Source organism: Pseudonaja textilis, chromosome 10 (genome assembly GCF_049901715.1).
Source record: "Pseudonaja textilis isolate UNSWEBS1 chromosome 10, rPseTex1.2, whole genome shotgun sequence".
Lineage (NCBI taxonomy): Eukaryota > Metazoa > Chordata > Lepidosauria > Squamata > Elapidae > Pseudonaja > Pseudonaja textilis.
In genome coordinates, this window is record NC_141999.1 from 20,546,489 (window position 1) to 20,570,017 (window position 23,529).

General features: G+C 45.4%; 1 protein-coding gene across 1 annotated transcript; it reads left to right on the plus strand.

Moving 5' to 3' along the window:
* The first annotated feature begins 223 nt into the window (after window positions 1-223).
* Window positions 224-17,016, plus strand: LOC113445913 (cell surface glycoprotein MUC18-like). The gene is given in 9 exon segments (XM_026715315.2): window positions 224-554; window positions 6,729-6,853; window positions 7,657-7,858; window positions 9,064-9,120; window positions 9,123-9,205; window positions 10,016-10,181; window positions 10,949-11,084; window positions 11,346-11,449; window positions 16,589-17,016. Coding segments are annotated over 8 exon segments (939 nt in total). The 5' UTR covers window positions 224-475; the 3' UTR covers window positions 11,437-11,449; window positions 16,589-17,016.
* Window positions 17,017-23,529: the final 6,513 nt, after the last annotated feature.

Consider the following 23,529-nt stretch of genomic DNA (forward strand, 5'->3'; position numbering starts at 1 on the left):
TCCGTCCGTCCAACCGTCCCTCCAGCCGGCCGGCCAGTCGAACGACAGATCAAGCAGGCAGGCAGCAACAGCAGTAGAGGCGCTTCTCACCCGGCAGGACGAGGAAAGCAACCAACCGAGAAAACACACACACAAACACACACACACCCCCAAACAACGCAGCAGCCCCCGCCCCCTCCAGGACTCCTCCTGCGCCCTGCCCGACCCGAGTCCCTCGAACCGGTTTCGCCGGTTTACTGCTTCCCTTCCCGCCCCTCGCCCCCAGCCTTGGCCAGACGCCTCCGCTGCTCCAAAAGCCCCAGAGAGCGCAAGAGAGCAAGAGGACCGTCCTGGTGGCCCCCGACTTTCTCGCCTCCCCTGCCCGGCCCTGTCGGACTCTCCCCGCAAGCCCTTCCCCGCGCGATCGCCTTGCTTTTCCTGCTTTGTTTCAGCCCCAGCGCCGAAGCGGAGGAGGAAGCCCAGCCGTCGGAGCTCCATGGCGCAGTTTGGTCCTTGGGGCTGTTGGCTCTTCTTAGCCGTGGCCTTAAGCGCGACCCCACGCTTCGGTCAAGCGGGTGAGTCGGATCGCGGGATAACCGCCCCCCGCTCTTCCTCCTCCCTCGGGAAAGCAGGTAGCCAGGCAGGCTGGGTTCACGCCACGGATGAGGCTCCCGGTTGTGGGGGGTCAGCGAGTTGTGTGAACCCAAGCCGCCGGGGTCGCTCGGAAGCTGAGTCAAGGCAACAGGGCTCTCCAACTTTGGCAACTTTAAGCCAAGCGGACTTCAACTCCCAGAATTCCCCAGCCAGCTTTGTCCAACCCTCTAGATCAGGGGTGTCCAACCTTAGAAGCAGAGCTGGCTGGGGAATTCTGGGAATTGAAGTCCGCCAGGTTTAACAGTTGCCCAGGTTGGAGACTCCGCCCTGGGCTAAAGGGTGGAAATAGGGTCGGTAGAGATTCTCAGTCATCCAAGTCCCAAAGCTTTTTTTTTTTTTTCCCCCAGGAGGCAACTGGACTTTCTTGATTATTTCTTTTGAAGACGTTTCACTTCTGATCCCAGAGGCTTCTTCAGCTCTGGCAGGATAGTGGGGAATAGTGCAAATGTTGCATAATAAGGATATTTATTTATTTTATTTATTTATTTTGTCAAAAGTTTACAATATCACAGAAACAAGAATAAACACAGCTTTCAATATAAAAAATAGGAACTAATAATTGGGGACAATAGGACAGGGACGGTAGGCACGATGGTGCGCTTATGCACGCCCCTTACAGACCTCCTGGGAAAGGGGTGAAGTCAATAGAGGTTAGTTTGAGGATAAAGGAGTGGGGGGTTTGAGCAGGTGACCACAGAATCAGGTAGTGAGTTCCAGACATTGACCACTCTGTTGCTGAAATCGTACTTCCTGCAATCGAGTTTGGAGTGGTTTACATTGAGTTTATATCTGTTGTGTGCTCTTGTGTTGTTGCGGTTAAAGCTGAAATATTCATTAACTGATAAGATGTTGTAACATGATTTTATGTACTATGCTTAAGTCCACTCTTTAGCTCAAAGGTTGTCTGGGGGTGTAGAGTTTTCTGCTGCGAACAGAGGAGTGTATTGGGCCAGGGCAGCACGGAAGGCGGGGCGGGGTGGGGGGGAAGAGTTCCTTAAAAAGTCACCTGGGAGAGTAGGAGCAACTCCAGATCCCTCCTGGCTGTTTAGGGATCCCGACCTCCAGGACTTTCCCTTAGCCTTCTGCTTCTTCACGGCCCGACTTTCACTTTCCTTGAGTGTCCCTCTTGGCTTGCACCGTCCTAACCTCCGTACTGACGAGCAAAGGTTGTGCAAGAAAGGCAAGAAGGCTGTATAAATCCGACAAATAACCCCACCAGGGTTTACAAACGAGGGGGAAGCGGGGGCGGGCGCGGGAAAAGGGGGCGTGACTGCAATGCAATGCAATGCAATGCAATGCAATGCAATGCAAAAAAAAAAAAAAACATTTTCTGCTGGGTTTACCATTTTGATTTTTTTTTGAACCTGACTCACTCGACTCCGTTTGGGGCAGGGTCTCCAACCTTGGCAACTTTAAGACTTATGGACTTCAACTCCCAGAATTCCTTGCTGGCTGAGGAATTCTGGGAGTTGAAGTCCATAAGTCTTAAAGTTGCCAAGGTTGGAGACCCCCGGTTTGGGGTGGGGGGAGCGGGGAAGTAGGACAGACGTTTCGGGCGGGAAAAAAAAAGGCTCCGTCTTTAGTCGCTGGAAGAAGTGAGGCGGGTCACGAGAAAACATTCTGTTGTCATCGGACATGTGTAAACTTGGTCTCAAGCATTTCCTTTTTTTTTTTTTCAAAGTCAACCGCAGTTGAATGTTGACATTTCGGAGAGGAGGAGTTTTTCATGAGTTGGAGATGGGGGTGGGGAAGCAGTTTTCTTTTTCCCTCCAGGCTTCAAACGGCAACACTGAAGACAGCAACTTTCTAGCTTCACAGAGACCTCGGGTTTAGCAGAGCATAACTAATCTGGCTGGGACATGTTTGTGAAAAGGATTATCGTCTGTCTGTCTATCTGTCTTTTTCTTTCTTTCTTGTCTATATTATCTATCTATATATCTTTCCTTTCTTTTTTGTCTATTATCTATATATCTTTCCTTTTTTTTCTTTCTTGTCACACACACACACACACACACACACACACACACATAGATGTATATATATATATATATAGATATATGTTTTAGATAGATAGATAGATCTAGATAGATAGGATATAGATAGATGTATGATAGATAGATAGATAGATTTGATAGATAGATAGATAGATAGATAGATTCTTTGGTTATTCGGTTTTCTCCGTAAAATTGGAAGTATCTAGGCGACGTTTGGATGAAGTCTCATTCATCATCTTCAGGCTTGTGTCTTTGGCTTTGTGCTTCTTGGAGTAATGTGAGGTTGCAGCTGCTTCTTCCTTTTAACTGCTAGTGGGGTGTGTGACTTGATTGGGTGGGGGCTTGGCTGTGTTCTGACTGGGTGGGGGTGTGTTCTCATTGGTTGGGGGCCTGGCTGTGCTCTGATTGGCTGGGGGGTTGACTGTGCTCTGATTGGCTGGGGGTGTGTTCTGTTCAGGTGGGGGCTTGCTTGTGCTCAGGTTAGTCTTAGTGGCTTGCTTGTCAGGAAATTCCTCCTTAATTCTAGGTTGCTTCTCTTCTTGATTAGTTTCCATCCATTCATAGCTTCTTGTCCTGCCCTCAGGTGCTTTGGAAAAATAGCTTGACTCCCTCTTCTTTGTGGCAGCCCCTGAGATATTGGAACAGTGCTATCAGGTCACCCCCTAGTCTTTCTTTTCATTAGACTAGACATGCCCAGTTCCTGCAACCGTTCTTCATATGTTTTAGCCTCTTTACCCTAATCAACTTTGTTGCTCTTCTCTTCACTCTTTCTAGAGTCTCCACATCTTTTTTTTATATTGTGGTGATCACAATACAATGCAATATTCCAAGTGTGGCCTTACCAAGGCATTATAAAGTGGTATTCATACTTCACGTTATCTTGAAGCTTCGAAACAATCCCGGGCACCTTAGAACACTAAAAGCAATAAAACCATAAATGTTTCTAAAAGCAACAAAAATACATTACTGATTTGTTAATTTAAAAGTTGATGAAGGGTGTTTTCCACCTTCATGGGTCACTGCTTTGTTGTGGCAAAGTTGCTTGTGCGATTCAGAGATGTCTATGAGCTAAGCCGTGCAAGGCCACCCAAGATGGATAGGTCACAGTAAAAAGTTCTAACAAACATGGTCCATTAGAGTGAAACATAGCAGCCCAGTTCCATATCCTTGACAAGAAAACCCCATAGATCAGAGATGGTATTCAGCTGGTTCTGACTAGTTCTAGAGAACCAGTAGCGGAAATTTTGAGTAGTTTGGAGAACTGGCCAATGCGACCTCTGACTGGCCCTGGCAACCCCATCTATTCTCTGCCTCCCGAGCCCCAACTGATTGGCTGGGTCTTCTTTGGTTGCTCTCCACAGGAGAACAGAGCTGGAAAGCAGGTTAGTGGGGTGGGGAGGGAATGGGGATTTTGCAGTAATCTTCCCCTGCCATGCCCGCCAAGCCACGCCCACCAAGCCATGCCCACAGAACCAGTAGTAAAAAAAATTTAATCCCACCACTGCCATGGATGGTAGCAAAAGGCTTTTTAAAAATGCTCTTTTGCTTGACCTTGAATTGAAGTTCATTTGGATTAAAGGGCCGGATCTGTAAGATCTATGTGAAGAAAACATTCAGCAGGAAAAACAAAGAGGGGGAAGAAATGAGGCTGTTATTAAGAAGTAAACTGTCCTGAATTATCTCCAGCGAAACATCCCAGATTTCACTTTTGCCTGCAACTTTTCCTGGGTTGCGCTGAATGTCAAGGCAAGATTAAAACCATGAATTCTTGAATTATACTGGCTTGCTGGTTGGTTAGATTGATATCCTGTCTTTGGTTAGCACAGCAGAATTTGCAGCAAGTGTCAAAATTTGCAAGCTCGGGGTTGCAATTTTGTAAATTTTTGAGTGTTCCTTCACCTTTCCCCTCCATAATAAACTAGGAAGTTGGCTGGACAAAGAGGGTGTGATTGGCCCAGAGTCACCCACAAAGCTTCTAAAAGTGAAGATAACTCAAGTTATCGGATGTCACTCCAACACCAATCACTCTGAGCCATCCTGGTGCAACACTCAAAGTAGAAAACTGCCAAAGATCTTAGTGTCAGAGGCAAAGCAGATGGGAGAAAATGTGGTTTTAGACTAGCCAGTTTCTCCCAACCTCAATTCTCAATTTTTAAATTTGGGGATACAGGTGCTTCTCTGTAGGGTTGTTGCAAAGGATATATAATAGGATCAATTTTGTTAATCTGTGCTGCTGATTAATAAAAAAAGAATTTGGGGCCATGGGACTGTTTGAAGTTTTTCTTTTCTTCTTGCTAATCTATTGGCGGGTAGCAAGAGATGCATTGATTGACTGACTGACTGATTGATTGATTGATTGATTATGTGCCATCAAGTCAGTGTTAACTCTAAGCCACGTCCTACAGGCAGTCCTCAATTTACAACCAGAGTTGGCACCAGAATCGTCAGTGAGCCATACCTTTATTTTATGACGTTCTTACCACAAGTCACTCTCGTTTTTCAGCGAATCATACTGTCATTAAGTGAATCCAGCCTACCCCATCGACTTCATTTGGTCTCCAGTGGTTGGGAAGGTCGCAAATGATGATCTCATGACCCCCACACACACCCCCAAGATACTGCAATTGTTGCAAATACATGCCAGTTGCTAAGCGCCCAGATTTCGATCAAGTGAACGTGGGGATGCTACAGCAGTTTTAAGTGCAACGACCTGTCGTAAGTCATTTTTTGGGAGGCTGTTATAACTTCAGTGGTCCCTAAAGGAAGGGTTGTAAGTCGAGGACTTCCTGCAGATGGATTTTCTCCATGATAATTGGTCCCTAACCTGGTCTATCAGGTCTGTCAAACTGTGCCCCCTGCCCCATTACAGTGGTGGTATTCAAAAAATTTTACTACCGGTTCTCTGGGTGTGGCATGGTGGGCGTGGAGTGGCTTAGTAGGTGTGGCATGGCTTAGTGGGTGTGGCGTGGCTTGGTGAGTGTGGCAGGGGAAGGATACTGCAAAATCCCCATTCCCTCCCCACCCCACTGACCTGCTTTCCAGCTCCATTCTCCCGTGCAGGGCAACCAAAGAAGACCCAGCCAATCAGCTGGGACTCAGGAGGCGGAGAATAGATGGGGGCGGGGCCTATCAGAGGTGGGATTGGCCGGTTCTCTGAACTACTCAAAATGTCCGCTACCGGTTCTCCAGAATACCACCCCTGCCCCATTACCACTGTAACTGTGAGCCCATCCATCCGGCTGCCTCTCTTCCCTTCTACCTCTCCAGCCCTTCTCTGCACAGCAAGGCCTCCCTCGTCATGTGTGTCTGAAAGGGGATATTTTGAGCCTAGCCATTCAGGCTTCCAGGAAGAACTCCAGATTGATTTGTTCAACGATCCTTTGCCTTTGTTTTCTTGAGTCTCCATGGTCTCTAGCGAAGGGAGTATTTGTAGCCTCAGGGTTGAAACGCTGCTCTCTGAGCTTGGTGGTTTTCTCGCGGACGTTTCATGACCCAACTAGGGAACGTCATCAGGGTCAGAGGGAGTGGAGCTTGTGAGGAGGAGGAGGGAGGGAGGGAGTGGGGAAGGAGGAGGACTGTGAGGTCCTTAATGCTCTCTGTGCTGGTGACCCAACTAGGTAACACCAATGCCATGAAATGTCTGCAAGAAAACCATCAAGCTCAGAGGAGCACCAAGGATCCTACTATCTGTGATCCTCTCCACCACGGTTTTCCATGCTGCTATTTCCTAACAGATCCTGACAAATTTCCAGACAGTGAGAACAGTTAATCTGTGGGAAGGGCTTGCCGTTCTGAAGTTGTGGGTGCTCTTATCACCGGAGGTTTTCAAGAAGAGATTGTTCGGAATGATAACAGGGGGTTGGACTAGAAGACCTCCAAGGTCCCTTCCACCTCTGTTGTTCTCCTACTGGATTGAGCCTATGGGTGAACAGTAAGGAGCAACACCCCCCAAATTGGAGAAGGAAGGGTTAGAGATCTTAAATCTGCAGGTGGGAGGGAAATGGTGGGTTGGAGGGCTGCTCCAAGTGAGAAAAAAAATGACACAGGGAGAAGAAAAAAGATTGTGCTACTTAATCCTCTCCTTCCACCTTTATAATCCAGGCATCCCCACCATCCGTCTGATTGACCAGGAGGGCCCCATCCTTGAGGGCAACAATGTGACTCTGGAATGCCTAATCAATCCTGGGGATAATGTGTCGGACTTCACCTTCCAAAAATATAGCAAGGTAGGTTAATCAAAGGGTTTGCTTTGGCCAGGCTTTCCTTTAGCAAGCGAGGCTTTGTTAATAGAATTATAATTATTGGGGTTTTTTTTTTATTTGTGGAATGAGAATTAGAATAAGAAAATAGAAAAGAGTAAGATAGAATAGAATAGAAAATAGAAAAGAATAAGGTAGAATAGAATAGAATAGAATAGAATAGAATAGAATAGAATAGAATAGAATAGAATAGAATAGAATAGAATAGAATAGAGAAAATAAGAATTAGAATAAGAATAGAAAATAGAAAAGAATAAGAATAGAATAGTATAGAATAGAGAATTGAATAGAATAGAATATAGAAAATAATAAGAATTAGAATAAGAATAGTATGGAAAATAGAAAAGAATAAGAATAAGAATAGAAAACAGAACAGAACGGAATGGAATGGAATGGAATAGAATAGAATAGAATAGAATAGAATAGAATAGAATAGAATAGAATAGAATAGAATAGAATAGAATATAAAATCAAACTGAACAGTACAGTACAGTATAGTATAGCATAGCATTGTGTACTTTATTTGGTCAAGTGTGATTAGACACACAGGGAATTTGTCTCCAATGCAGAAGCTCTCAATGTACATGCAAAGCAACAGAGCAATAACAATCAAAATATGATACCAATAAGATTTAGCTTTAAATCAGGGTGTCCAATCTTGGAAACTTTAATCCTTGTGGATTTCAACTCCCAGAATCCCCCAGCTACAAACAGTGAGCTTTGGCCAATTTAAGGCTCACGATCAACATTGTTCTTTCTCACATCTCCAGTGGCTCCGTTCTTGGATCTCTTTGGATGAATCTCACGACTTGCGTTGCTGGTTTTATGACGTCACTGTGAATGATGACAATGGGCGCCTCCTGCTGACCATCAGCAACATCCAGTCTTGGCACGCTGGACCCTACCGCTGTACCAGCCTGAATGCCACCAACAACACCACCATCTCGGATGAACTGGACTTGCAGATGGAGTGTATGTGGGGGTTTGGATTCCCCTTAACAGATAACAGATAATCAGAGTTGGAAGGGACCTTGTAGGTCATCTAGTCCAACCCCCCACCCAAGCAGGAGACCCTACACCATTTCTGACAGACGGGAGTCCAATCTCTTCTTGAAAGCCTCCAGTGGTGGCGCTCCCACAACTTCCGAGGGCAACTTCTATTTCATGGGTTGATTGTTCTCACTGTCAGAAAGTTTCCCCTTATTTTCAAGGTGAATCTCTCCTTGATCACTTTCCATCCATTATTCCTTGTCTGGCCTTTGCGTGCTTTGGGAAATAGCTTGACCCCTTCCTCCTCCCTGTGGCAGCCCCTCACATATTGGAAGACCCCTATCATGTCTCCCCTGGTCCTTCTCTTTACTAGACTAGCCAGGCCCAGTTCCTGCAACCGTTCATGATATGTTTTAGCCTCCAGTCCCCTAATCATCCTGGTTGCTCTTCTCTGAACTTTTTCTAGAGTCTCAACATCTTTTTATAGGGTGGTGACCAAAACTGGATGCAGTACTCTAGGTGTGACCTTACTAAGGCCTTATAGAGTGGTATTAGCACCTCCCTTGATCTCGATTGTATCCCACTGTTAATGCAAGTTAGGATTGCGTTGGCCTTGGGGGCTGCTGTCCTTCTAGCCACCAGAGGGCAGTAGATAAACAGGAGATAAGGACTAGGAGATTGCATTACTCTTTCCTTTTAGATCAGGGGTCTCCAATCTTGGCAACTTTCAGCCTGGTGGACTTCAACTCCCAGGATTCCCCAGCCAGTTGGAGACCCCTGACATAAACTACACTCCTGCAGTTCACAGTCTGCCTATCTTTGGGATCTGCAGTGGAGTGTTTATCTGAAGAAGACCGAGAATGGAAAGAGAGAGATTTGAAACGCCAATAAAAAGTACTTTTATGAGCAGAGGGGGGAAAAAATATTCTCGCAGGCACGGTTTATTCTCAACCAGCACGGCTCCATCAACAGGACAGATTTAGAAGCAGAAGCAACCGACGTGGAGCCATGCTGGTTCTTTACAGAATGATATATGTAGGCGTGGGTGGGATAGATGGAAAATCGCTTCGGAGCCCCAGCAACGGAGTCCCTGAACCCCCTACCAGGCTGGCATTCCGAATTGAGAAGGGGCGGGGATGATGGGGAAGGAAGAGATCTGACTTTCCATGTCTTCTTCCCTTCCTCAGATCTGCACAAGGTCTTTGTCAGCAATTCCAACTCCTGGTGTGGTACCGTAGGGGACTCCATACGGTCCTTGAAGACGACAACCTGCAGCTTCAGTGTTCAGCGGATGCGTCCCAGACACCGCACTACGAGTGGATTCGAGAGGTAAGGGAGCGGGAACAAGGCTTCAGAATGGAACCGAATAACAGTGTTGGAAGGGGCCGTGGAGGTCATCTAGTCCAACCCTCCACTCAAGCAGGATAACGTAAACCGTTTAGGACCCACGATTATCCGCTCTCTTTTGAAAAACCTCCAGTGTTGGAGCGTTTAGAACTTCTAGAGGCAAGTCGTTCCCCTGGTTTATGGTTCCCGCGGTCAGGAAATTTCTGCTCGTTTCTAGGTTGGTTCTTTCCTTGATCGGTTTTCATCCGTTGCTTCTTGTCCTGCCTTCTGGTGCTTTGGAGAGTAGCCAAAAGTTGTAGAGGAGAAGGTTCTTAAGCATAGTTCTTTCCCTCCAGGTTGTTTTTGTGTGGTCAAGGTTTCCCAAATCATCCCACACGTAGTTTTTCAAGAGGCAACTGGACTTTTCTTGTTGTTGTTTTTCTTGAAAACCTTTTGCTTCTCATCCAAGAGGCTTCTTCAGTTCTGGCTAAATGTCGGGGGATGAAGGATTTATATTCTTTGCATGTCGGTCGTTAGCTCTCTTTCTCCACCATCCAGCCAAAACTGAAGAAGCTTCTTGGATGAAAAGGCAAAGCGTTTTCAACGGGGGGAAAAAAAAACCTAGAAAATCCAGGTGCCTTTTTTCAAAAGCACCCTTGAGACAACCATGACCTGGATGATTGACAATCTCCAGAGACAACTTTCCCAAATCGTCTTTGCAGGTGTCAGAAAGTTAGCCGAGTTTCATAGCTTCATTAGGTTGATCAAAAGCTTTCTGTTAATGGTTCTTTTCTTTTTTTCTCCTATAAATAGGGCGATGACTGGATCCTGCCCTCAGGTTCCTTAACTATCTACAAGGTAACCCAGGAGCAAGCCGGGACCTATACTTGCCAAGCCCACCACCCAACTTTGCCACAGTTGACCAAGAGCAAATCAATCCGCTTGCTCGTGGAGAGCCCCAAACGCAGCTTCAGTTTTGGTGAGAAGCCCTGAATTTGGATGTCCATTATGAAGTCTGGCCACTTGGTATCTTCCGTATTTGTTGGGAGAACTTTCAGGAAAAGAGCCCATCAGGTGTTGGAGGCCCTGGTTGAGATCCATCATCTTTAAGCGGGAACATCTGAGCAGGGACTCCTGGGCCCAATCAAGCCCATTTCTCTTTTCCTGCTCCCACAGACAACAATATTTACAGTCCACCCTGCAGGATACGATGACCTAGAAATTAAATCCTACTGTTTAGTAGGAGTTACTTGCAGACACCTTTCTGTGGGATTGAGATCTTAGGTGACTCTTTTGTGGAAAAAGTCAGCCAAAATGTACTCAGCTAAGACTAGCTTGCTGAGTGGACACAACCATGGAGGTTTGTAAAACATAGTTCATGACATCCCCTAAATCTCCGCTGAAGATGTTACCTCGGCTGGTAATGAAACGTTCGAAAACCAACCCACAACCTCAGAGAACGAACCTCCACCCTCAAACCTACTAGGATTACACTCCGTGTAACCTGGCACGTCTTTTATGGGGGGAAAAAAACCTCAGGAAAACCACCCTGTGGAACCAGCCTTGCCTAATTTGAAGGCTTGCTGGTGCCATTCCTCTTTTAATAACATCTTAGCTCCTGTCTCCCTGGGGGTGATCCTAAGGGCAGGGCTGACCACCACCTTTCTCTGCCCTCTGATGGAGGCCGGTGGGTGGAGGGCACTGAGGCTACTTCCCATTTTGATGTTGACCCTTTGTCTTCTCCAGAGTCTGTGCTGTCCCTCAGCACCCCAATGCTGGCCCTGGCGGTGGCCCTACCAGCTGTGCTGCTGCTGCTGTTGATTTTGGTCTTCGCTTTCCTTATTCCCCGTCACCGGGCAGCTGCCCTGAAGAAAATGGCTTTGTGAGTGTCCGGTGGGATTATTTGGGGGCTGCGGTGGTCAGGGACGTGCCTGATCTGGTCCCAGGTGGGGATTTGGAATTCTTTTTTGCGCCTGAGTTTAATGGAGATTTGTGGACTAAGTGAGAATGCAATAAACAAACATGGAGTGACCGGTAACCTAGTTTGCCTCGTTCCTGAGACCAGCCTAGGCCATATCTTTCTCAGTTTGTGTATTTATGCATCAGTGGGGACAACCTGTTAAATGTTGGTCTTTCTTTTTAGGGAGGAATCTGGCCAGCGCACCCCCATTTACAAAGGGAGCCTCGACTCTGTGCCTTCTGTTGGGGGAGACACCCAGCCTCTGGTGATGTGAAGCAGATACACCGGTTAGTAAACTTGTATAGCGCGATCTATTTCTTTTTAAATCCTGGGAAGATCTCTTCATCCTTGATCAAAGTCTACAGAGATTCTCAGTCATCCTCAGGTCATGGTTTTTCCATGGACTTTCTTGTTTTTCTTCCTTTTGAAGACGTTTCTCTTCTCATCCAAGAAGCTTCTTCAGCTCTGACAGGATAGTAGGGGATGGAAGGATTTATAACAGGGGTGTCCAACTCAAGGCCTAGGGGCCAGATCCAGCCCGTGGGGTGCTTAGATTTGCCCCACAGGCAAATAGCGAAGGACCAGCCCGGGATGCCTCTGCCAACAAAAACAGAGCGGCCATTGCGGCCGGAAACAGGGTCTGGGGAGGAGGCACGCATGACCCACCCAAGCTCCATTTTCCCTCTCAGAGCACTCGGACCGCCACAGGTGCCCCTGACATGAGTGACAAGCCCAGCCTGGCCATGCTCTCCCCGGCCTCAGAGGTCAAACACAATCCTGGTGCGGCCCTCAATGAAATCAAATTTGACACCCCTGATTTATATTCCTTGCAGACAGCTGGCCAATTGCATCCTTTTAGAGGGTCATTGAGGCCGCTTGGAGTGTTTATCTGTGATTTCATTCTCTTTTTTTATATATATAAATTTTATTTGAGTTTTCACAAAGAGAAAAAAAATACAAATAAAACATCTTTTTTGAAAGTAGCGTAATCCCGGGTTACATTTCTTCGTACAGACACAAATTCAGGTTCATGCTCATTTTTATATTCTATTCCATATCTTATTACTATTTTACATTGTCTGCATAGCTTCTCCCCTCTTTTAATTTTCTCAATTTTATTTTAATTATCTCATCTCAATTCAAATCATTGTATTTATATTTTTTGTCTGTCCTGTTTCAATTATCTATTATCTTTTCTCATTAAACAAAATTTCTCCTGTAGTTACTGATTGGAGCATGACGCCTTTATATCTTTTCCCTAAAGTTGTAACATTCAATATAATACATAATTTCCATTCGGATTCTGTTTGGTACATTCTTAAAATACTCACTGTATTCTTAAAAAAAGAAAAAATATAAATGTATATAATTAAAACAACATTCCATTCCAATTCAATTCTATCAATATTAATATTCATTAAAGTCTTAACATCTTTAACATTACTTTTCAATTATAAGCTTTCCATAGTTAATTCCCCCCTTTCACTTATATTTTATAAAACATTAACTAATTAAAATGTTCCCATTCCTTCCTAATTCAATTTTCTCATTTATTTTATTTCACTTATTTTATTCACAAACATTTCACTAAATTACACTATTTTATCCCTCACTTTAATCATACGTTGTTTCCAATTTTCTAAAGTTATTTCTATTACTAATATAACAATACAATCTTATGTACCTTTACAGAATCCCTTTTTCAGTTAGATTTTTCACCCATTATCTCTAAATAGGTCCTGTCTCTCTATATCTTGCTCCAGTCCTTTGTAACTTCTTTTCCTTTCCTTCTTCCCTCTCTTCTTCTCTCTCCCCTTTTTACCCCCTTGTCTCACTACCTCTATTTCTCTCTTCTGTATTCCCCTCTTCTGTTGCTTTCCAGTATTATACTTATTTTTTGAATTATTTTTCTTTTCTTTGGTTGTTTTTGTAAGTCTTAAATTCTTCATTCTCTTTCCCCCCTTTCCTTTTTCTTCCCCACATAAAATTGCTTGTTCATTAAAGATGGATTCTTCTTTGTCCCAGTCTTCTTGTTTTGCAGTGGTTTCTTGTTGTTTCTCATAGTTACAAATCTCCATTTCTAAGAATTGAAAAATTAAGCCAAAAGAACCCTTTCCTTCTTGTGCATCTTCTTTGTACTTTTTAAGTTCCATTTTCAATTCATCCAGAAGTGGTGCCATTGTATAAATGTTTAAACAACCACCCGATTGATTTCAGTCATTCAGATATAATAACCAAGAATCCAAAAATCACCAAATAATCCAAATACACGCAAGCTGTTTCTTTTTTCCTCTTTTTTTTCACTTTCTCTTCCTGGGGTTACTATTTAGTTGCAAAGTTTCAGTTAAAATGTATCTTTTAGAAGTCTGGTTGAAGTTTTACTGTAGATTCTTTTTAATTCCAAGCAGTCTCCTCCCTCTTCCAGATTATTCTTTTTCTCTCCCTTCCTGCTTATGAAAAAGAAAAATTTTAATGTCCAGAAATCTTTATTATCCCTTTGGCATTTTATTTTCAGCTTAATTGCCTATTGATGTCAAAGTGGATTTTTCTGATTTCTGATTTAAGTCTCTTAGTTGTCAGTATAGGGAAGGAGAGAGAAGAGAAAAAAAGCCAAACCTTTCCCTTTTCACTTTCCTTCGCTGCTTCTGACTCTTCTTTGGGAGCGATGTTATTTTTTGTAGGTTTAAATTCCAGGGTACCTTAGTTGTTGCTTTTACAATTTAACCCGGTCAGCCAAAACTTTCACTTCTTATCTTCCTCCTGCACATTGTTTTCCGGTCGAGTTCTCCTTTGTGGTGGCCATTTCTGACCACCGCTGCAACCGCCTTTGGGAAAGGGAGTAATGGCCAGCTGAGGAGGAGAGATGCGGCTCTCCTCAACCCTGCTGGCGGTCTCCCCCCTCTTCACCACCTCTACGGGTTGGCTTAGCCCCGAAACCAGCCGGCTCGGGGCGTTCCAGCGGCGAGCCCAGACAGAAACCGTGCACGATCGCGGATTTCTGTCTGTCGCCGAAGCCCTTCAAACCGGAAGCCCCGTGATTTCATTCTTGATAATTCTTCATAATTATTTCCATAAAAGAGTACAGCTAGTCCTCATCTTATGACCATTTGAAATCACAATGAACTTCCCTGGGGGTTCTTAAAACCTAGTTCTGAGGTTTCAATGGCTGCCCCACCATCACATGACTTCATGTTGAGCACTTGGCCGGCCAGCTGGCATGTATAACCATTGGCAGTGTCACATGGTCACGTAACTATTTTACAATGATTTTGCCAAAACTTGGCATTTACTTCTGTTTTGGTAAAATTGGCGCCTAAAAAAATCATATTTTTTTTAACAGCCGCAGGCATCGCTTTATGGCAGAGGTCTCCAAACTTGGCAACTTTAAAACTTGTGGACTTCAACTTCCAGAATTCCTCAGCCTGCATATCCTGAGCGTTGAAGTCCACAAGTCTTAAAATTGCCAGATTTGGTGACACTTGCTTTACGACCATGGTGGTCACTTTAATGATCCCCAGCAAAAAAATCAGGTTACTCACATAGGCAACCTGTTTCACAATGGTCACAACTTGTGACCATGATAGGCAGGCTCTACTACAGTCATAACCCAAGGACTATTTGTATAAACCAACTCACAAAATATGTCGTTTGGGGGGAAATGGGCAGACATTTTTCCTTGATATGTTGGTGTCTGGAGGGGAATCTGATCATTCAGATATCTATGGAGGGTTTAAAAATGCTTCCCCCATGGCATTGCCTGAGGTCGATCTGACTTTATAGTTCAGGCAGCTTAAAAGAGGAGAGGACTTATCTTGCAAATTTATTTATATCGTCGTAGTTGTTTTTTTAAAGGCTCGGGAAGCCATTCTCTCAAAATCTCCTTGAACAGATTTTCAGTACAGTTTTAGGCAAAACAGATGTAAAGAGCAGTGGGAAGATATTAAAGAAAGACTGTTATTAAAAATATGAAATTGTTTGGCTCTCCTTTAGAATGCTGAGAGAGATAGGAAGGTCAGCAAAAAAAAAAAAAAATCACCTGACATTCTGCTTAAAAGTTGGCAAATCCTTTTGAACATTCAATATTCCACCATAAACATGGCCTCAAACACGACCCTTTCTCTACACGTCCTAAAATTAGCCTAGGAGATCATTTCCCGCAACAAATCAATGAATAAATATAATGTTGTGTGTGGGGGGGGTGTTTAATTGGGTTGTCTGTATCTTGTGTTGTGGTCTGCCAACTGCCAGACTTGGACAATGAGGAGGTTGGGGAGGAATTCGGGCCAGTCCTGGAGTCTGGGGAAGGCTCTGATGGATGCTCTATGTTGGAAGCAGAGATAGGGCCAGGACCATCCGACGTTTCCCAGCTGCCTTCGGAGTCAGAGATAAGTGGGGAAGAAGAACAGCTGGGGCCTGTTCCAGATGCGTGTATGTGCAGAGCTGTTAGGAGAGGAGAACAACAAAGGAACGGGCTGACTTGGGAAGAAAGGCACACGTGGACGCTGAATGGGCCCTTCCTGGGGAATAAATAAAGCAAAAGGGGAGTGGTGGTTGCAGGAGACAATAGTTCTTATTTCACTTGGAAGATTTACTTATCGTGGTTCGTGCCTCACAGAGACTTCTTAATTTACAGCTTTGCGACTGGAAGCTCTCGGCCTGGTAACTATCCAAGGACTCATGAGATCTGTTCTTGCAATTAATCCGTGGAAGGATTATTGCCGGGACTTTTCTGTGTGTGAATGCCATGAATTCACAGTAACTAAATAAAGAAGGATTTTTCGGGACAAGGAGTCTGTTTCTTGGTTCCTGGGTCAGAACATCTTGTTTTAGGACATGTAGAGAACAGATCTCATTTTAGGTCATGTTTATGCAGGAATATTGGAACGTTCGAAAGGATTCATCTATTTTTAAGCACCACTGTAGAAGTTGGAGCAGCGAGGTGCTGTTGCTGGAGATAGTTAGGATTTCCTCATGGAGCTTGTTTGGGTATCTTTTACCAGTTGGCACTAACTGGAGCAGTGTTTTTCAATCTTGGCAACATTAAGACATGTGGACTTCAACTGTCAGAATTCCTCAGCCAGTGTGGAATTCTGGACATTGAAGTCTGCACATTTTATGGTGGCCAAGGTTGAGAAACACTGAACTGGAGGATTTGGGTGTGAGGTAATACTTTTGTATCTGGAGAATATCAAGCCAGGGACTGTTCATTAAACCTTTAGGATCCCTCTAAATCAGATTTTTCAAACTTGGCAACTTTAAGATGGGTGCACTTCGACTCCCAGAATTCCACACTGACTGGGGAATTCTGGCAGTTGAAGTCCACACAACATCCTAAAGTTGTCAAATTTTGAAAAACACTGAGTTAAAATATCCTTCGCAACAACTACCAGCTGTGTTAACCTTTTTTGTTTTTTCCCTTTCCATAGGATGAAATGAACTTTTTCAAGATCCAACTTTTTTTTTCCTGTATTGATTATAGACTGGCAACAATATCCTCAGTGTACAGTAACTGGTTGTTTTTGTGTATATTTAGGGGAATTATTATCCTGACTTTTGGGGGGACCCGTTTGGAAAAATTGAGGGGGGCAGAAGTGATATTGGGGTGCCTGTGAATCTCTCCTTTCCAGCTACATTAGCTGCTCTTTGTCTGCCATTCTTTCTAAGCTAAAATACTATTTTTTCCCTGTGGCTCATTTGGCCAATATCTACCCTGACAAACATTATTTCTTTCATGTTTGGACAGATGCTGTCTCTCTATATTTTTACTTTTTAACTTAAGAGTCAATGAATGAAGAATAAGGCACTGGATTATTATACCTTTTGTTTGTTGAAAATAAACAAGCATTGGCTCTTTTCTACAGTCATCCTTGTTCTCCGGCAGAAGAAAATTTGTAATAAAGAGAGAAGCCTTATTTAAAAACTCAAAACAAATCCTAACCAAGGCAGGAAGACTCCGATTATGAAAGACAAAGTTAACATTCTAGAAGCAAGAGAGGGTCCTTGTCAGGGGTGGCGCTGCTGGAGGTTTGCAGGGATTCGGGAGAGACCCTAGCTAAGAGTCTGCACAATTCGGAGAACCCCCAAACCCCAATTCTAGCTGGCCCCACCCAAACCTCCCCTCCCAGGATTCCCCATATGTCGTGTTTTGGATGCAGCTAAGTACAGGGTGCACACGGAGGCTCATGGAGGGCAAAAAATGAGCCTCCTGAGAGTTTGAGAAGGCCAGAAATGGGCCTGGTTTTGGCTTCCAGAAAGCCTCCGGAGCCTGGGGTGGCTGTTATCACCCTCCCAGAGGCTTGAGGAAAGCCTCCGGAGCTTGGGAAGGGCAAAAGTGCACCCCCCCTCCCCGCCGTGGTGCAGGAGGCCGACAAGGTCACGCCCACCCAGCAACCAGGCAGAGAACCCTTTGCTAAAAATTTTGAACCTTAGCCCTGGTCAGAGCCTCCCAAAATGGGTGGGCGCCGGGAAGGAGAGGCCGATTAACACTCTTGTCAACAATGTGGTATTTCATTTTCCTTGCTTGTGGTGATATATTCTGCACCCCATCTTCTCACATTTCACATGTGGTCCTCTGTAGGCCCCTCTGCAAGAGCCCGCAAAGACATCTTCACCTTTTCTGCAAAACGCAACATTGAGCATGGAGGGATAAAAAAACAACCGCTTATTATTTTAGGAACCTCGCAGAAGGTTTCTCTTTGACCTGGAGTTCAGTCCAACGTCTAATCCGTTTGATGTTTTTTTTGGTTTTTGTTTTAATCATTCTCCTTTTAGACCAGGGGCCTCCAATCTTAGCCACTTTAAGCCTGGCAGACTTCAACTTCCAGAATTCCCCAGTCAGCAAAGCTGGCTGGGGAATTCTGGGAGTTGAAGTCCGCCAAGCTTAAAGTGGCCAAGATCGGAGACCCCTGTTTTAGACTCTTGCTGTGATCCAGAGTTTTCTGAAGCTCTGCATCGTGACCCTGAGGGGTGTTTTTTGTTAGAGCTTTGCAGTTCAGTCTTAAGGTAATAACGCCTTGAATTTTTAGCGGTGTTTTGCTATTATTTGCATACGAGCGCATGCAGAGAAAGCAGGGAGGGACAGCTGGTGTACGGGGAACCGGTATATATCATGCTGTCTCCGCACTATGCAGTTTAAATGTCTTCCCCCCCCTCCCCCCAAAATCTAGCACTTCCGTTCATCAAAATAAAAAATAACAGAATCTCGCCACGGTAGCGGTTCGGAGCGAGTGGCATTAGGATTTTTTCTCTTCCTCCCACCCCTTTTTATCACCCGCATTGTCTACAGCGCCCCAGGGGCCTATAAACCAGGCTGAGCCAAAGACAGCGTAGAGCGGTATACCCCCAACTTGGTACAGAAACCAATCATAAAAGGCCTCCGTTGGATATTCAGTGCTCGTAAAAAAAATCCTGCGCCGTCTCTTCCATCTCAAAAGCTGGGCCTCTCCATCATCCCAAATCAGTGGTGCTCCCAAATCGGGCAAGGGGGTGATGATTACGGTTAGGGGTTGTGTTTTGCACCCCCCCCAAAAGCATCCGCCCCTTTGTCAAGGTACCACCCGGACTACCGTAACCCCTAGTTATCCATAGAAGATCCAAGATAACTGGGTTGCCTTTCAGAATTTATATTCTTGTTCTCGGGGGCGGGGGGGGAAGCAGGGGGGAGGGAGCTATTGCTTGCTTTTCCGAAATATAGTTAAAACAAAATGAAGTCCAGTTTTAAGAAGGGTCTTGTTATCCCCCAGGGAAGAGGGAACCTGTGAAAGTTAACATGGAATATAATAAGCAGCACAGAATCTCATGTACTGTTGCAGGGTGTCTGAATCCGAGCCACTTTAAGCTAGGTGGACTTCAACTCCCAGAATTCCTCAATCATCACATGCAGACTTCAACTCCAGAATTCCCCACCAATCACATGTAGACTTCAGCTCCCAGAATTCCCCAGTCATTGCATGCAGAATTCATCTCCCAGAATTCCCCAGCCATCACACATAGACTTCAACTTCCAGAATTCCCCAGCCATCACACAGACTTCAACTCCCAGAATTCCCCAGCCATCACACATAGACTTCAACTCCCAGATTTCCCCAGCCATCACACATAGACTTCAACTCCCAGAATTCCCCAGCCATCACACATAGACTTCAATTCCCAGAATTCCCCAGTCATCACATGCAGAACTTCTCAGCCAACATTCTGGGAGTTGAAGTCCACACTTCTGAAAGTTGTTGAGCTGAGAAATGTGGGTCTATTAGAAGTTGATAATTGCTATTGATAATGATATTTGGGCTGTAAAAAAGAGAACTGAGTCTTAGCTAAGGGGCTGACTGGTACTCAGACAATCTGCAATCTAGGGCAGCCCATTGTAAACGCAAACAGGAAGTACTTTAACCAAGCCGTGAAAGAGAGACCCAGAGGCTGGATTCACACACCAGACTGAACCCTAAAGCTAAGCTGTACTCATGTCGCCTGCCGCAGCCAGAGAAATCAACCGTGTTCTGACATAAGGTGATAATCCGGTTCGTAAAACATGTGAGGACAAGACAACATGTTAGATTTCTACCCGGTCTTCATTTAGCTTATCCTAGCTTTGCCTAGGATATTGTGAAATCTACATTATCCGCCTTTATCAAGGCGCCTGGGTTTTGACAGCTCTATAACAAGCAGCAATGAAGCCAGTTAAGGGTTTGGGATTTGTGTGTGTGTGTGTGTGAGAGAGAGAGGGTTGTATTTTCTGCTCCAGATTTGCATGTCCTGCTTGTCATCTGGAAATTCAATACATTCCAGTTCCTTTCCCCAACAGGGCATCCTTTCAGCTTTCAGGGGAGGGAGGTGGACATGGTTTCGACAGCGGAGGAACGATTGACAGCCTGGGTCAATTTTCTCTCAGATTGCATAAAAGATTAGATCGTAAAAGAGCAAGGCATTTTTAAGAGGAGAAGGTGGTGACATCATCAGATTCAGAGAAACGGAGGCACCTAAAATGGCACGTTCCTTGCCGCCTGGGCTTCGCCTTCGCCCTGGGTGTCCCCTCAAATCGTGAAGCTAGAAAGTAGCTGGCAAAAATGGCACTTGAGAATGGGTCGTACACGAGGCCACCCTGAGCCAATCCATCAAACTGCTCTGCCAGGCTTCCCTTCCTTGCCATAAAAGAGGATGGAGCCGAGGTCCCTCAGCTCCTCTTTCATTTCCCATCTTGTACTCTGGATCTGTTCTGCACACACTCAGCCACTATTCAGCTTCCCAACAGGAACGAATACCCTGAGATCGAATAATATATTTTTTTCCCAAAAAACAAAAACAAAAAAAACAACCCCAACTAATCTTGCCATGAGGCCACCAAGAAGAAAACTCACCATCCACCCATCTGGTGTTTTCCCCCAAATCACCCAGCCAGCTTTCCTGCCTAAGGTAGGACTAGAACTCACCATCTCCTGGTGATTGGCCCAAAGTCACCTATCCAGTTTTCATACCTAGAGCGGGACTAGAATTCTCTGCCTCCGGATGATTGGGCCAAAATTGGCTGGCTTTCATGTCAAAAGCAGGACTAGAACTCACGGTCTCCTGATGATTGGCCTAAAAGAGCCAATCATGCCTAAGAGGACTAGAACTCACCATCTCCTGGCGGATGACCCAAAGTTATCCATCCAGTTTTCATATCTAAAGCAGGACTAGAACTCACCATCACCTGATGATTGGCTCAAAATCACCCAGCTGGTTTTCATGTCTAAGGACTAGAACTCACCATCTCCCAGTGATTGGCCCCAGCCAGCCACTTTTCATGCCTAACACAGACTAGAACTCGATTGATGGTGAGCCCAAAGTCACCCAGCTAGTTTTGATGACTAAAGTGGGACTAGAACTCACTGTCTCTTTGGTTTCTAGGCCAGGCCAAACTGGCATCTTCGTCTCCTGCCCTCCTGATGCCAACCTACGTCACTGCTTAATTTAGATCTTGTTTTCAGCCTCCCACTTTAATCCTGGATGACAAGAAGAAGAGCAAATGGCTCACCCTACAATACCTCTGCCAACAGTTATGCCCACACGCATGGCACACGTGAACTGATGAGGATTCATAGAGAAAGGGGCCCATGTTTAGATAGGAAAGCCTTCCGTAACCCACAATTTGATGTTGGAGGCTTCACATCAGAGGTGGAATTCAGCTGGTTCTGACCGGTTCTGGAGAACCGATAGCGGAAATTTTGAGTGGCCCCGACCCCGTCTATTCTCTGCCTCCCAAGTCCCAGCTGATCGGCAGGGTCCTCTTTTGTTGCCCTGCACAGGAGAATGGAGCTGGAAAGCAGGTTAGTGGGGTAGGGAGGGAGTGGGGATTTGGCAGTATCCTTCCCCTGCCACGCCCACCAAGCCACGCCCACAGAACCGGTAGTAAATTGAATCCCACCTCTGCTTCACACCCTCTTCTACTAATCCCCCACCCCACCCCCGAAAGGCTGGAGGTAGATTGGATTAGGCAAACCAATGAAACCAAAGAGCAGAAGGCTGCGAAGATGCTCACCTATTAATGAGGGAAATGAGATTCGTTAAGAACAATTTCCTTCTGAAGATGAGTTTGCTGCCCCAGTGAGCAGACACCATCCATCTTGGCTCTGGCAGCTGCCATAATTTTTAGCATTAGGGACAGACAAGCCCGTTGGTTTTGATTCAAAAGGGCAGGAGAGCAACATGGGACCGCAAACCTGGGAAGTCATTGCAAATCAAAAGGCCAGTACAAGGGCAGGAAGAACGGATCCGTTTCTACCCTTCGAGCATTTTTATTTTTTTAGTGATCATCTAAAATAACCATTTAGAAAATCTGCTCTCCCTGTCCAATATGGTGTGTATAACAGTTGATAAAGCTGAGATAAATTTACTGGCAAGCAGCAAAAATAGGATCCCACAGCCTGTGCATCTCAGATGAGGGCTAAGGATGCGGAGCCCGGGGGGTGCCAATGGTTAAGAGCAGTATTGCAGGCTAATTCTGCTCACTGCCAGCAGTTCGAGCCTGACCAGCTCAAGACCGACTCAGCTTTCCATCTGAGGTGGGTAAAATGAGGATCCAGACTCCAAGCATATTGGGGACGATATGCTTGTGGGGGGGGCTGCTGGGGCTTCTGGGGGTTCGGGAGAGCCCCTCGCTAAGATTCTGTGCAGTTTGGAGAACCCCCAAATCGCACTCCTGGCTGGCCCTGCCCACTTCGGCCATTTTGGATGCAATAAGTGCAGGGGCATGTGCAGAGGCTCAGGGAGGGCAAAAAACGGGCCTCCCGGAAGTTCAGGAAGACTGGAAACAGACCCATTTCTGGCTTCCAGAGAGCCTCCGGAGCCCGGGAGGCCATTTTTGGCCTCCTAGAGGCTCAAGGAAAGCCTCCGGAGCCCAAGGACGGCAAAAATGCCCCCTCCCTGCTGTAGTGCAGGAGGCCGACTAGGCCACGCCCACCATGCCCACGCCCACCCAGCAACTGGTCAGAGAACCCTTTGCTAAAATTTTTGAAGCTCACCTCTGAATACACTGACTCTGTAAACCACTTAGGGCTGTAAAGCACTACAAAGTGATATATAAGTCTAAGCGTTATTGCTACTGCAGCCTTCCCCGGCATGATGTCTTCCAGATTGGACTACAGTTCCCATCCACTGTGGGTTATTGGCATTCAGCGGGACTAATGAAAGTTGGGAGGGGGAAAAAAACACCACTTGGGAAAGTTAGATAGACTTTTTTTTTAAAAAAAAAAAATCAAGATGGTTGAAAACCGGGAATTGGGTACATAAAATTCTACTAAAGAAAAACATGAGGTTGAGAAGCGATTGGACAGCCATTCGGCCAGATTGGTACAGGATCTTCTGCTTGGGGGAGACTAGTAGACCTCCCAGGGTCCTTCCAACGCAATTATTCTGTAATTCTGTAATGTGTGGGTAGTATGTCCACTTGAAATTATGGCAAGGGGAAGTCCATGGGATACTACTGATCTAGAATGAAAATCAAGAGGAAAGTTGTGATTATGTGATGTAATCCAAAGAACGGACACTCAGCCAAAGACCTTTGAGGCCAATTCTGGTGGGGAAACGATTGTTGCACATTAGTGAAGCACGGCGCATGGTTGGGCAGGTTCTGCTGCTTTGCCCCAAGTATTTCGGTGCCGTCGTTGCTTCCTTAAAAAGAGCTACAAACCGCAGAATTTATACCATCTTGTTTAACATTAAATCCCCACCCACCCACTTCTCCGATTGTTTTAAAATATTTTTTTTTCCCCTGGGAGCTCCCAGCTGAAATATTTTCCAGCAGAAAAGTTTTGTACAGTATGACAGATGGCAGCTGGGCAGGAACCCTCTGGAGTAATAAAAATCAGAGCGAAGGAAAAGAAATGGAAGGCAG